This window comes from Macrosteles quadrilineatus, unplaced genomic scaffold, assembly GCF_028750875.1.
Source record: "Macrosteles quadrilineatus isolate MER2022 unplaced genomic scaffold, UCM_ALF_1.0 Scaffold_8__2_contigs__length_117827958, whole genome shotgun sequence".
Taxonomy (NCBI): Eukaryota; Metazoa; Arthropoda; class Insecta; order Hemiptera; family Cicadellidae; genus Macrosteles; species Macrosteles quadrilineatus.
Genome location: NW_026542601.1, coordinates 17428955 through 17443877, shown reverse-complemented (window position 1 = coordinate 17443877; position 14923 = coordinate 17428955). Strand labels below are relative to the sequence as shown.

The 14923-nt window shown below is 35.1% G+C and overlaps 1 protein-coding gene across 1 annotated transcript in view; it reads right to left on the bottom strand.

Moving 5' to 3' along the window:
• Positions 1-12872, bottom strand: part of LOC129000228 (katanin p80 WD40 repeat-containing subunit B1) — a 46734-nt gene extending 33862 nt beyond the window's left edge. The window contains exons 1-6 of the mRNA XM_054427183.1: positions 12504-12872; positions 7917-8027; positions 6704-6834; positions 4841-5059; positions 1952-2077; positions 589-776 (exon numbers count right to left, since the gene is read on the bottom strand). Of these exons, the coding sequence (XP_054283158.1) occupies positions 589-776; positions 1952-2077; positions 4841-5059; positions 6704-6834; positions 7917-7950 (698 nt within the window). The 5' untranslated portion in view covers positions 7951-8027; positions 12504-12872. The remainder of the gene's footprint in view (positions 1-588; positions 777-1951; positions 2078-4840; positions 5060-6703; positions 6835-7916; positions 8028-12503) is intronic.
• Positions 12873-14923: the final 2051 nt, after the last annotated feature.

Genomic DNA, 14923 nt, shown 5'->3' with positions numbered 1-14923 from the left:
TTTGAAAGAAAACCGCCCGGCAATCGGGCTTGCTCGACGCTGTACCGCATTAGGGATATGCCAGCCATTGATGGGCCGCAGCGAACGTTTTAAGACCCTCAATCATATAAGCAATAAAAATGGTAAAACGTTATCAATGCCGTCATTAATAAATCATTGAGATTGCAAGTTTTGGGCTAACATCTGTCTATTTTGTTATTAAACATATTAACTTTAAATTACCAATTGGATTGTAGTGATGTGACCAGAGACTTAAAATCTTAAATATAATTTAGTTGCCACCTAATTTATTATCAGCTGAGAAATGTTGAAGAGTTTGGTTATTTTTGTTTGCTAGGAAGAGAGAAACAAAACAAGGACCAGTATATTTAAAGCTTCTCAACTGATTTAAAACTGATTTAATTTATTAGTACTAACCAATTGCTTGTTACTTTAAAAAGTATGTTCTATTAAATCAATCATTTTGATGGGAAATCTTTAGACTTGTCATTTCAGATATTTCTTCTGGTATAAATTAAGTCTTATTTAAATACGAGGTTCTTTCCACTAAGGGACATAACTTTGACCCATGACGACACACGGATGTACCTGATTGACATTGAGTCCTTATCACAAGTGGACACCACAGAGAAGTTCTCCAGGTCGTAGAAGTTGACAGTTTTGTCACACGAGGCGGAGGTGAGCAGGAACTCGTGTGGGTGAAATTCAACGGCCGTCACAGGACCTGAGTGGTTGGGGAACTCGTGTAGAACTCGGCCCACCCTGATGTCCCATAGCTGCAATACAAGCTAGGTGTACTATACTGTGAGAATGTTGTAGCAATGCAATGCAATGCAAGTGTCGAATCAGTGACAGAAGTAAACTAAGTGTTACCATTGACTATTGGATACTGAAGTAGACATCCCATCAATATGGACCAGCTGTCGTCGAGCCAGTCACAGAAAGCCCAAGTGTCTAAAATTCTATTTTATACCTTTTTTTGTTGCTGACCAGGTTGATGGATCATAACAGTTGCTTTTAGCTTACCATAAGTTATTCCCTAAGTTTGACTTGGTAAACAAGTTTGTGTATTCAACAGAATTTAGTAATTTAGATCAGTGCAATCTGTCGCTGGCTCACATCAACTACAACGATTTTGATAAAAAATCTGGCTACAAATTTAATATGGGGGTGGAATGTCTAGCTGTATTAATAGTAAACGGCGTTACCTCTAGTTCTAAGTGGAGTAGAGTAAAAATTGTATACATATTGTAGGTTAAGAATATAAATAAATATATCCATACCAACAGGACCATAGGGAGGTAGTAATGTTACAATGCATGGTTCTCAAGGAGAACAATTTATCCTATCAATATGAAACTGAACAAGGTATTCACAACAATAACAATTAAACAATAATATTGAAGCAACATCAAACTGTTTATTCTCAAAATTACACCACAGCATTATTTATGATTTTTTTAGTTAATTGCTAGACCAAATTCTGTACGGAAGTACAGTACTGTATTTCTCAGATTTTTTTTTTAATCTTGACAATAGTGTCACTGGTTTGAGAAGACCAATTGCTCTTTTTCAGAAGGAGGAATTTATGACGTTAAAATTTTTAAAAAGCAATGTGTACCACAGAAAACATAATTATAAATCTACATTGAACTATTAAAATCAGAGCTTTCGCTGATAACAAGGTCATTTCTTTACATGCTGAGACATTAGTCTCTAGCCCTGAGCCATTTTACATTACTATGCCTAGAGGGTCGAGACATCATCAAATTGCCTAAATTAATTGATGATTAAAGGGATTTGAACCCGGGACCTCAGAGAAGCCCTATGCTTACTAGAACAGCTCGCTTTCTTTGCAAATACATTAGTTATGAGAGAAAAAAAATAAGGACAGTGTTTGATGTAATTTTCGTACAAAGTTTTAGTATTTGAGTTATCATCAGCTGTATACCTTGACCAGCCCCTCCTCTCCTCCGGATGCTATCCAGAGTCCGTCCGGGCTGAACTTGACACTGTTGACACTCTGAGAGTGACCTTTGTAGGTGAAGATACAACCCTTACGTCTGGTGTCCCACATCTGTACAACATAGACAACGCATTAAAACATAAACAAATCATGCAGATAAACTTAAGTAACAGCTGCAGTTAAATTGGTCACCAAGTCTACAAGATAGTATCGAGTGACAGACTTTCCTTTGGTTCTTAAAATGCTTAAACTATGGTTGTTTAAAATATGTATTGTGGTTCTTGTTTTCTAGATAATCCTAGAATATACATTGAAAACAGTCACCTATCACTACGTTTGCAATATCAAAACAATAGGTGCAAACCAAATTAAATTGATGTGAGGGAATTAAATTTTATATTGTGTAGTCTAAAAACTGAGTTATATAGCTTTATTTTGTTAATTAATCTCTGAACTTCTGAGAAATGTTTCAAATGTTCCAGAAATTTGATCTTACTACAGTACACTCTCACTCTCAATTACCCAAGCCACTGTGATCCGAGCCCTCAGTTTATTTTAGGCCTTACTATATATTTTTAATTTTTTTCCCCGTAAACCAATAAATTACTGATACGTTATTAACATATTTTTCTATTTAAAGTAGAGTAAAAATATTAATTAATTTCTGATTTGTGAAAAGGGACACATGAAATAATCATTAATTGTACTGGACATTTATTTTAACGTATTAATGATCCACCATAACCAAGGAAATAAAAATCACACAGTAATAGGTTGGCCACCAACCGACATCGATGTATAATAACTCTACTGGATAGCGCGCTAGGTGGTGGAAAAACGGTCCGTGCCCGCCAATCGAATTGGCGGGATACCGAGACGGACGGGCCGAATGAACCTCTCTGTTTTACACAAACATACATTCACTCAACCTGCTTTGCTACACTTATTTGTTAACATAAAAATTTCAAATTGATATATTATTTTTCTGGAAAAACCAGTGCTCATTACTATGTAGCTAGTTTTTACATTAACATATTTTTTATAATTTATTTAGGCAAATTAAAACAGACGATTGTTTTTGAACACCATTAAAAACATGAAAAATGTAGTAAGCGAGGAACTTTTTTATTTTTTGGTCAGGAAAAAAATTCCTGAGGCAAAGTTTTAGATCAAAGTATGAATTTTATTTTTTATTTGAAGCTTTTTATGATACGGAGCCTGCTTGTATCATTTTTGAGCGATTAAAAATAGGCATAAAATCGCTTGGCGCGGCATTGGCGCTAGGAGCTCGGCCCGCTCAGCATCAGTTTACGGGATATAGAAACCGAGTTTCTAGCATTTAATTATCATTATATTACATCAAATATGTCATTACATTACGAAGAATGGTAACCAAATTTACAGGCGTATGTTTATGCATTTTAATGCTTACCGGTAGTCTATAGTTAACAAAATTCTTCGAATCAAAGAATATATGTTGGATTTCACAGCAGTATTTAATACCTAAGAAAATATTTTGTTATTATTTTACTTCAGTGAGAATAATGAATACATTTGAGATATTGGCATTAAATATTATACACTCATTTTATTTAGCAGCATAATATGTTTTCCAAACACGTTAATCACAGTATGACAAAGAAACATACTATAATATAAACAAAATATATTTTCTTAAATGATGCACAGTCTCTCAATAATAATTGGGCTTCACCGAAGCAAATGATGACATGCATATGTGATGAAATAATTATTGTGATATACTTTGCTCTGGTTAATGTTCAAATATAAATAAATCTAACTCTTTTATATCACCACTACATTTCTTATGGGCTTTACTTTTGACACATACTCTACAAAGTGTGAGCAAGTACGTAGATTAATTATATCTGCCTATAAAACCTCCTTTAGTTCGTTACAATCAATTATCCTCGGAATATTTCCACAAAACTAACATAGCAATACACGGCGAGAGCGGGCGCGACGCTCGTCACTAGGGTGACTCATGCCTTTTATCCTCACTCCTCGCGGACAGAGCGAGGTAGCGACGGACCGTTTTTCGAGCCCTACTTCAACCTGAGCGCGCAATCCAGGGAGTTATTATACATCGATGCCAACCGATAGCAAACTAGACGAGCCATCTGCAAGACTCAGAGCGATAGCAGTGGCATTTCCTTTTAAGCATTACTGGCTCGCATCGCCTTTTGTTAGTCTTTGTCATTACGATGTTTTGATGTTGACCTCATTGTGACAAGTATAGCTCATGTCAAACAAAAAAAAAAGTAATTTTATACTTTATAGACTTGAAAGATCCACCTTGTATTTTACAACATTGTAGTATGTCGGTTTAGCAACATTTTAATAATACTAATTGAAATGTTTTCAAGACGATTTAAGAAGTATTAAGCATAATTAGGTAACTAATTAATTAACTAATTATGTAGTTTTTATTTTCACTAGTCCTGTCTCCTGTCAAGTTAAAACATCATTACAGTGGCGACGTTACATTTTTTAAAGTGTATGTCACTCGGTCTTTTATCTGTCTAAAGCATTACTCAAACCAAAAGAGTTAAAAATATGATATTCTCTCATTTGCATTTAGTCAGGGTGTTTTCAATTCATACACTTTGATACACTTAAGAGCTGGTATTATTGTAAACAGTCATCATCTTTGTAAAAAACTTCACTTGAAGAAAATTTAAGTACAGTAGGCTATTACCTAGAATAACCATCAATCAGTATCATTCATCACCAAACTCCTATGATCTGCTCTAATAAGGGATGCCTACAACATTCCATTACATGTGATGATGGTAGAATAGAAAGACGAGTGATTTGTATTTCCCATCTCACACAGCGCAGTGATCGTATTACCTTGACAGTTGTGTCCAGAGATGAAGAGGTCAGAAAATCTCCATAAGGATGGAAGTCTATCGCCCGCAGTCCCCCCCGATGGCCAGTGAGTGTACGCACTATCTGCGCCTGCTCCAGGTCCCATATCTTGAGCACTCCACCGCCCGAGCCGGCCGCCACCAGCTCTTCTGTGTGGTTGAACTTTACCGTCTCCACAGCCGACGTGTGTCCGCTCAGGCTCTGGATAAACAGCGATAGAAAGCTTTCATTCCAACTGATACCGGTCGTTAAAGCCTCAGTAAGGAGAAAAACTGTAGTTACCACTGCCATGTTGTTTAAATAGTTTTTTTAGGTTATAATTTTTTACCTTTTTTGTTAATTTGTAAAGAAATTTAACTATATATCAAAGTTGATTTGAGTTCCTATATCATTTAACCTCTTCCGATTAGGTCTAACAACAATAAATGTAAACTTTAACAGGAATCTGTTCCTTATTTTTCTTAAGTTTGTAATAAAAATATTTTCCCAACTGTAGTATATTTACCACCAAAGAAATTAATTATTTACTTAGAATGTACAAATTCACAGTATTAGAGCACAAAGACTAACAAAAACGTTTATAAAGCCTGGTTATTTCCTATAGGTAACTGTTTAAATTTGATTCAGCAGCATGACTAATTAATTTGAGCCAATTCATAACAATGCAAAACTATACATTATACACCTCTTCCTTGTGATAATTGGTGGAGAATCACTGGTAACTCAGTCACGGCTCAGCTGTAATTACAGGCAAACCACAGCCAAACGACCATGAAAACCTTCCATTGGTCCAGAGGATTGAAAGTTTAATTGTATAGTGTACAAAGCGTCTCTACCGTTTGAGTTATCAGCCTACCACATATTGCAAAACTCTTTCTCGTAAAAATGCAAGACAAATTTCTTTACTTGTTTTGCTTATTCGATTCCGCGCCTTTTTTGTTAGCTGGGCTTAATTTGAAGTTTAAATCAGAAAACTATAAACAAACTTTGATTATGTATTGGTTTTTTCTGCTTTTCAAATTTAAATTCAATGAAATATTCTTAATTTGTTTTAGACAATTGTTTAGGCTATATTTAATCTCCAACATGTTAGTGAAAAGCAGTTGTATGAAAAAAACACGATTGAAAAAGTGTTTTCCAATACCGACAGTGTTTCCAAAATTGAACTTGACCTTACCAAAGGTATGAAGGTATGAAGATAGAAGGACGAGGGATGTGGAGAGAGGAAGGGTTGTACTAACACCTCAATTTTTACAAATCAAGCACTGTAACTGAAAAATCTGAAATTAAAGACAAATTTAAATTTTTTTAAACAGATATGATGATGATAATGATATGACATCTAAGACTTTCTAATTGGGTTTCAGGTTTCAATGATGATCAATGAGTAGGCTACAATCAGAATCGTATACAAAATATTTTACAATATTCTCTAAAATGGTCACACAAAACGTTGAAAAACACAAGAGCTTCTTTAGGAAAAAATACTAATCAGTTAAATAAGATTAATGTAAAACATCGTGGTTTGAATGAATTTTTTATATGCAATCTAAAAGTTGAATTATGTAAATAAGATCTCCATGCCTCAAATTTTGACATTGACAACCAGACTTGACCCATTTGTATAACCTTCAATATGAACAAAAAGTGGTCTTCTACCCACAAAAAATTAATCTGTCAAGAAGAATGTAAATTGAATAAGTATTCAGTTCAATGGTGCCATTCAATTTTTCAGGACAGTATCCAGTTTTTTTCCAAACCTCCTCGTGTGCTGAAAAGTTCAATGGTGATGCCAATCTTAATATTATGTATGTGACACTAAATTTAAATTTATTATTGACTGACCATGATGCAATTGCTCTTTCCGATTGCCCACAAGTTGACCTTCTTGTCATCTCCACCAGTGACAAGCACTCGGCCAGACTTGTGACCCAAGGCTAGACAGTTCACATTGGCACTGTGCGCCCGGAACTCCTCTAAAACAAACAAAAGTGATTAATAAACAACACTGACAATACAATAGAATCTGTACAAACTTGGGCTCCTGTAGAATCTCAAAAATGGCTCCTATAGTTTTCTCCAAACTGTTTTAAATATCTTAGTTTTAGGCTAAAAAAATATCCATGCTAGGCACTGTTCTGGGAACTTTTTTGTCAAAAACCTAAAATTAAAGTTTAATTCTTAAATGGACTTTCGAGTAGCTATGGCAGTTTTACAAAAATGTAAGCAAATTAACATATGCTTGTAACAAATCATTTACAGTAGCCTACAGTAGCAAATTACCAGTACAAAATACAGTAGGCCTACAAAAGAAAAGGACAATCATGAATGCCATTGAGCATTGATAATACGAGGGCTAACCAGAAAGTAAATTAAGTTTTTGTCTGTATCCGCTAGGGGCGGGGCTAGCGCGACCATTTTGGTGTTAGTTCATTATGCAGCTCCGTCTGCATCTAGCCATGCTAGTAAGAGGTTTCTGCTGTAATCTGTCGAGTTACTGTGACAGTTTAAAATGTCTGTGTTAATTGAAAATGCCACGAACTGTAAAGTGTGTATGGTTATAAGTTTTTTGACTGCAAAAAACTGTAAACCGAGAGAAATCAATAGGCAACTTTGTGAAGTTTATGGGGCAAACATTATTACTGAGGGTAGAGTTCGTCAGTGGGTCATCAAATTTAAAAATAGCTGAACTAACGTTCACGACGAAGAGCGAAGTGGAAGACCCAGCATTGTGACTGCCGAACTTGTCGAAAAAGTCTATGTCGATGTCCGTAAAACTCTAAAGTTCACAATAACAGAACTCTCTATGGGTTTTCAACAAATAATAAGGCCATTGATAAGATAAATATTATATCACAACAAACCCTATTTTATACCTTAAGCCTCAGTGAGAAAACACTGATTTGCTGGCCACTAACATTCAGCAGCTAAAGCTATCCTTGGAAGCCTACAGCAGCTAATAAACATGACAGCTGTAGCTAATTATTGCTGTGTTTGCTACTGTAGACTACTGTGAGAGGTGAGACAAAAGAAAATTATCTAGCTTAAAGGTACTTACGAACTTTCCAGAGTCTTTTTGTAGTTGCTGCCATTTTCTTTTATCTTTTAGCTTTGAGATGTTGTCAGTATTTTTAAAACAGTCTTTTTCTGACTTAATGGCAGTCGATTCCTAAAATGAAATAAAAATCATAGGAATAATCTAGCTAGGTACTTAAAACCTGATAATCTACAGAAAACTAATGAACAACCGCTATTTGCTGTGATCCACATCAAGATGCATTAATAGTTTAATACTTTACTTTCTTATGAAATGGCGACCATACAATGTAGGTATTTTAAGCCAAGTATGAATGGAGATGAGTGTAGGATGAGTGGCGCGATCTTGTAGTCTTGTTAGTGACTAAGGCCGACATTCCTTAGACACGGCTGTTAATTAATAGCCCAAACAGCTAATGGCAACTAAGAGACCTACAGTTTATAGTGGAATCCGAACCACATTTTTTCCTTGGTATATACGAATTGGTCTAATTATCACGATAGTACTGCGGATAGTCGTAATACTCACTAATGCGGACGTTAATCCACACCAGGGAGTATCCCATCCACAGTGCATACCTATAAATATCCACAATCCTTACTACAATCTGATGACCACTTACTAGGCCTGCACTGATAAATACAGCCATAGATAAAACATAGGCTACCGGTACCCTCTCAGTAGATTTGTCATCCTTCTTATGGATCAACTGAAGACAATTTTATTTTTAGTTAGGTCCAGTGCCGCTAGGATTGTGTTTTTGTTTACAATTTGTTTCTTGATAGGCCATTTCAGTTATTCTTTAAAAACCCTTGTTTAAATAAATTATATGTAGGTAATCATAAACAATAACCTGTTCCCTAGTGAACCAACTTATCAAATAGGCCTAGTAAGTTAGGCCCTAACGCACAAATCATTCATTAGGCCTTCTTAAAATAAGTAGGTAGGCCTAACCCTAGAATAATAGAAACAAAATGTCATCAACACTAGTACCCAGTGTCACCAACATGAACTATAAACGAAATACCCCCGCCACAGCAAACCTGCCGACTAAGCAAATTTCCATTTGTCGGAATTTATTTTCAATTAAATCTATTTAAATAACATTAGGTTTAACGAGTAAGCCCTACCTAGGTTTGCTGCTACAAGGAAACTGTGAAAGTGGGGTTTTTAGTAAAATATTAATAGCTTTAAAAGTATACAATAAATAACTTAAATTTGCCAAGTTTTATCAAAATATATCTATAAACAAGCAAACTACAACATTTTAAACAATATTCTCCATAAGAATAACATGGAAATTTTTAATTTACATTTTTTTAAATTTTCTCCGTTACCAATAACTGTACAAAAACACTTTGTTATAGGTAAAATTATTTGTTTTTTAAGCTCTTTACGGTCTAGAGAAAAATTGGGAAATTTTGGGTTTTGAGGGTCAAACATGAGAAAAAACCATTTTTTACCCCATAAGTTAACCCATTGGCGCCGACTTACGAGCGTTACTCGTACGGCCGCTGCAGGCCAACTTACGAGAGCCGCTCGTGTCAACGCTAGGCAGCGCCATTTTTTATTTAGTTATTATTATTTTTCGCCCTTTTTGTTTCTTCTTACTATTATAATGTTTATAAATATCTTGCTTCTTGATTTGCGTATTTACTCATTTATTTTAGCGAATAACAAACAATTTTGTGTTGCCATGGAAACCACATATCACCAAAAATCAGCTGCGGTAAGGTAAACAAACAATTTTTTAAAAATGTTATCTATCTATCTATCTATCTATACTATTATAAAAATACCCCCGCCGCAGCAAACCTGCAGACTAAGCGAATTTCCATTTGACTGATTGGATTTACACTGAAATGTCTACTTAAAAATATAACATTTATTCCCGATTTAAATAGAATTAGTTTAACAAGTACTTAGGTTTGCTGCATCAGGGAGGGTAAAACTGTTTTTTTTTGTAAAATGTTAATAGTTAGTAAGAAATAAAAACATTTTCCAAATTTGATCAAAATATGTTCGTAAACAAGCAAACTACAACAGTTTACTCATTCTCCATAAGAATAACATGGGAATTTTAAATTTACAATCTTTTGGAATTTTCTCCGTAACCATTAGGCGCATAATAACGCTTCAATATACTAAATTATTTGTTTTTTGAAGCTCTACAAAATGGTTTGGAAATTAATTGCTAAATTTTATGTTTTTTGGGTCAAAATTGGGAAAAACCTATTTTTACCCCATAAAACCCCCCGTAAACACCCGTTCCCATGGTCCGATCATGCTGGATCGCGAACTCGTTCGAATAGACGTAGGTTTACACGTTTGTACCAAATTTCATCAAAATCGGATCATTTTTGCTCGAGTTATCGTGCTGACGGACACATATATATATATATATATATATATATATAAATATATAAATATATATATATATATATATATATGAATTTGAACGGATGGTGTTTTTGGCCTCTAGGGACCTCAAAACGAAAAAAAAAATCGGTCCCGCGTCCAGGTCTTACCATGAGTACTACGGTAATAGCTTATTCCCTATATGGGAAATTCGCTAATATTCCCTATATGGGAAATTCGCTAAAAGAGGTGGTTGCTGTATGTGTGTATGGGAAAAGTAAACTCGAAAAATACTGGTCGGATTGGGCTGAAATTTGGCATGATGATAGCTCACATTCCCGATTAACATATAGGCATATTCTTATTTCAAAAATCCTTTCGGGCTCCGCCCCAGTGGCTCTGGAGTTTCCCATGTTAACCTTATGAGAAATGGAATTATTGAATCTTAACAGCTGTTTCAATTAAACAAGTTGGTTCTGTTCTATGATGTTCAATAGCATTAAAGTTACAAGGATTATCAACAGGGTGCAGCACTATTATTTCATTTACATTTATGACAACAGCTAATTTGCAACCAAAAGGTGAGTGAGCGTAGCGAACGAACTTCAACCTGGAGGCGAGTTAGCGTAGCGAATGAGCTAACCTGAAGGCAAGTGAGCGCAGCGAACGAGCTCCAACCTAAAGGTGAGTGAGCGTAGCGAACGAGCTCCAACCTAAAGGTGACTGAGCGTAGCGAACAAACTTCAACCAGGACGTGATTGAGCCATGCGAACGAGATAATCTTGAAAATTAAGAAGTTAAACGGGGCAAAGTCCGCGGGTTACAGCTAGTTACTTATAAAAGTACGTACAACTTTTGATTTTTCTATGTAGGGAATCGATCGACCTTTATAACAGTAGTGTTATTTGGTGTCTGGATTAATCTTGGATTAATTAATTTTCTTCAAGTGAAGTTTGTTACCAAGATAACTGTTTACAATAATAACAGCTCCTAAGTTTACTTTCAAAATATTGTTCTGAAAATTTTTATTTTTATAATCTTTATATATATATATTTTTTTAGTTTAGAACTTTGACTATCCAATTAACACTTTTCTGTAGACAATTTTACTGTGAACAAAATGGCGAAAGAATTATTATTAATTTATTACCTAAGGTTTTCTTTCTATAGCAGTTAGAGTAAAAGTCTACAAATTCGGTAAAATTAATTGCCGCCAGAGGGTGCTGCAGGTAGCGGATTAATTCCTTCCCCAATGGGTTAAAACCCCGTTCCCATGGTCTGATCATGCTGGTTCGCAAACTCATTCAAGTTTATCCCACCTTACACCTTTAAACCAAATGTCATCAAAATCAGACAAAAATTACTAAAGTTATTGCGTTCACAGACGTTAGGCCTATACCTATATAGGCCTATATCTAAATAATAAAAGGCAAAGCCCTCACTGACTGACTGACTCACTCATCACTAATTCTCCCACTTCCCATTTACCTAGGAGGCTGAAATTCGGTACATCGATTCTTTGGGCATTAAATAGGAAAACTAAGCAGTTTTTATTCTGATCGGGCTTTCGGGCTCCGCCCCAGTGGCTCTGAAGTTTCCCATGGTAACCTTACGATTTTTCATATTTAAAAGGAATTTAATGAATCTTAACAGCTGTTTCAATTAAACAAGTTGGTTCTGTTCTATGATGTTAAATAGCATTAAAGTTACAAGGATTACCAAGAGGGTGCAGCACTATTAAGTTAGGCCTACTTTTTCTAATTTATGACAACCGCTAATTTGCAACCAAAAGGTGAGTGAGCATAGCGAACGAACTTCAACCAGGACGTGATTGAGCCATGCGAATGCTTATGAAGTTAAACGGGGCAGAGCCCGCGGGTACAGCTAGTATTTAAATATATAGCCTAAAAATTTGAACGAATGGTGTTTTTGGCCTCTGGGGACATCAAAATGAAGAAGTAAATCGGTCCCGGGCCTAGGTCTTACCGTGCCAACTACTGTAGGCCTAATAGCTACTTACCTAAGTTATGTATGTAGGCCTAAGTGTTAATTTAAGTAGGCCTAGGCTAAATTTGACTTGGCTAAAGCATGTATAGCCTATTGTTGTCTAGCTGAATAAGTGAGTTTGAGTTAACTTATAGGTAGGCTTTCCTAATTAACTTTAGGCTATCATGATATAGCCTACCTTAGTGTCAAGGCAATTGGCAAGAATCCAACAGGAAAATTGATTCATAGTAAAAGAGCACTCACCTCTTGCACATGGAACCGACGTAGGCCTAGGCTAGATAATTCACTAACAGTGGTTATATTGTTACCAACAAATCATTAACAATTTTTAACACATGAAGATTCCAAATCTCTTGTGAAGATTGTAAGTTGAAACACAGAATGATTGAATGAAAGCAGCACTGGCCACTGACTGATGGAGAAAAGGTTTTCAAGTTCACTGGCACAAAATCCACGATTGGTTATTTATTGCACATATTTCTAAGGTGGCTGAGGTACTGCATAAGGTTTTAAGGAACAATAATTACTTGATTCGTATTCACATCATCATAAAGTTAATATGTCAAGGCTCAACTAGCTAGTTCATTTGGATTGGATAAAAAGATTTCACTTGCTTCTTGCTTGCACACTTGTGAATCTTTTTCTGTTGGTTGACCAGTTGGTTTTTGGTTGAGGTTGACAGCAGATTGCAGAAGTGCCAATACACAGACCAAAGTCAAAGTCAAAGATACAGAATACAAAATAGTGGATTTTAATGTGATGTGCGATACCCATAGATATATAATGGCGATACCATACATGAGACCTCTCGCTCTCATCTTATGGAAAAATTTTAGATATTCTTGTTTATGGTTGATTCATGTTAATGAAGTTGAGCACTAATGTCGTAAAATGGTTTCCCCTTAGTATTTTAGGACTATTTTAACATTAAGCCTAGGGATTTAGTTGTAAAACTGAGGAATGAACTACAGTACTCTTGCTGTTGACAATTGGGCGAAAATTTGATAGTCGAAGTCGATTCCATCATACTAAGAAGCATAAAGGAGCATTCAATTTAAATTCAATTTAAATTTAAACCAGCAACCAGCATACAAACAACCTCAGTTAATTTGATTTAAGATACTCCAAGTCATTATTGGGGAAAATGACCATTTCTAATTGTTAATTAAATTAGTATTATGATTATAATTATGAAACACTTTCCACAATCTCCAGTTGAATTACATACAAGGTTGTCATGGTGGTTATTGTCAGGGTGGCGCCTAAAGAAGGTGGGTACGTAGCCTGGCCATGCTGCAGCGCTGCATCACGGTTAGCGCAACACTACGTCACAGTGGTGGATGGTACTAAACTCTTACCATTAAAATCTTACAAACAGCCAGCTTGTTTATTTTTAAACCATGGCCATATTGGCCATAAATAATGGCCATATTATTACTTCAAACAGCGTTCAAAGAGTACCTGTAAAACACGTAAAATCGTAAATAACTTAACACTATAGATAGGCTCTAATTTGAAATGTTAATGATCTAAAATGTAAACCCATGTCTATTCCTGGATGAAGTAAGGAAGCCTTCCTTAACTTCATATTAAGGACCCTTACTTAAATTAACGATACAATTACGCAGTATTAACTCAACTGTATGTTGTGTACTTCAATAAGTGGGAGTGGGATTTGAGAAGGATTCAGTGTGAATGCTTCTAATCTAAGGGGTCGGCTAGTACTCCCCAGCTTAAAGTTTATTTATTTGCCAACGGATTTACACAAATTTTACAGTTTGATTGAGTTGTAAATTGCTCATTATGACTAGATAATCCATAATAATAACAATAAAAGGAGTGTCAAATGTAACAATAATAAGAGTAAAGTATACATGTGAAAAACTTGGACAAAGAAAGAACTGAGTAACGATGAGCAAATACATAGTTGAATGAATAACGAAGATATGTATACAATAAAATGGCACATGGACTAACCTAGAAAACAATAAATAATATAAATAACAATGAAATAACAATAAACATGATAAATATTTTAGTGAGAACAATAAACAATGCAAATAACAATGAAATAATAATGAACAATATAAATAACAACGAAATAACAATAAACAGATACATAAATATTTTTGTGAGAACAATAAATAATATTAAAAACAATGATAAATATTTGAAGTGAATAACCATGGAGACAAGTAAGAACAAAGAGGAAACGGTACATGCAATGAACGTATAATACAGAGCTGAGAGCGACGATAAATAAATAATGAGTTAAGAGGATACCTGAGAGATTTGTAATTTAACATTTTTGTTTAATGCTGGAAAAAAGAATATTTAACCATAATCTTGCGTTTGAAAGATGAAGTTGATTCATTAAAAAAATCATTGTGCGATGCAGCCTCGCTTCCAATCCGCAGGAGACGTTGTAATCCAGAATGGTAGGCTTAGAAGGTGGGTTGATATTTTCCCATACCTTTAGTTGGTACCAAGGGTATGATAAAATGTAAAATCTTTCTCGTGGATATTTGTTATGTATTGTTTAATGTTAAGCAGAGATTTTACAATGTCATTGTTAGTACCATGAAATAAAAGTCCATTTATTACATTTCCTATGGTAATTTACATTTCGGGTCGTCATCAGGGTGCCTCCACGACAACCGGAC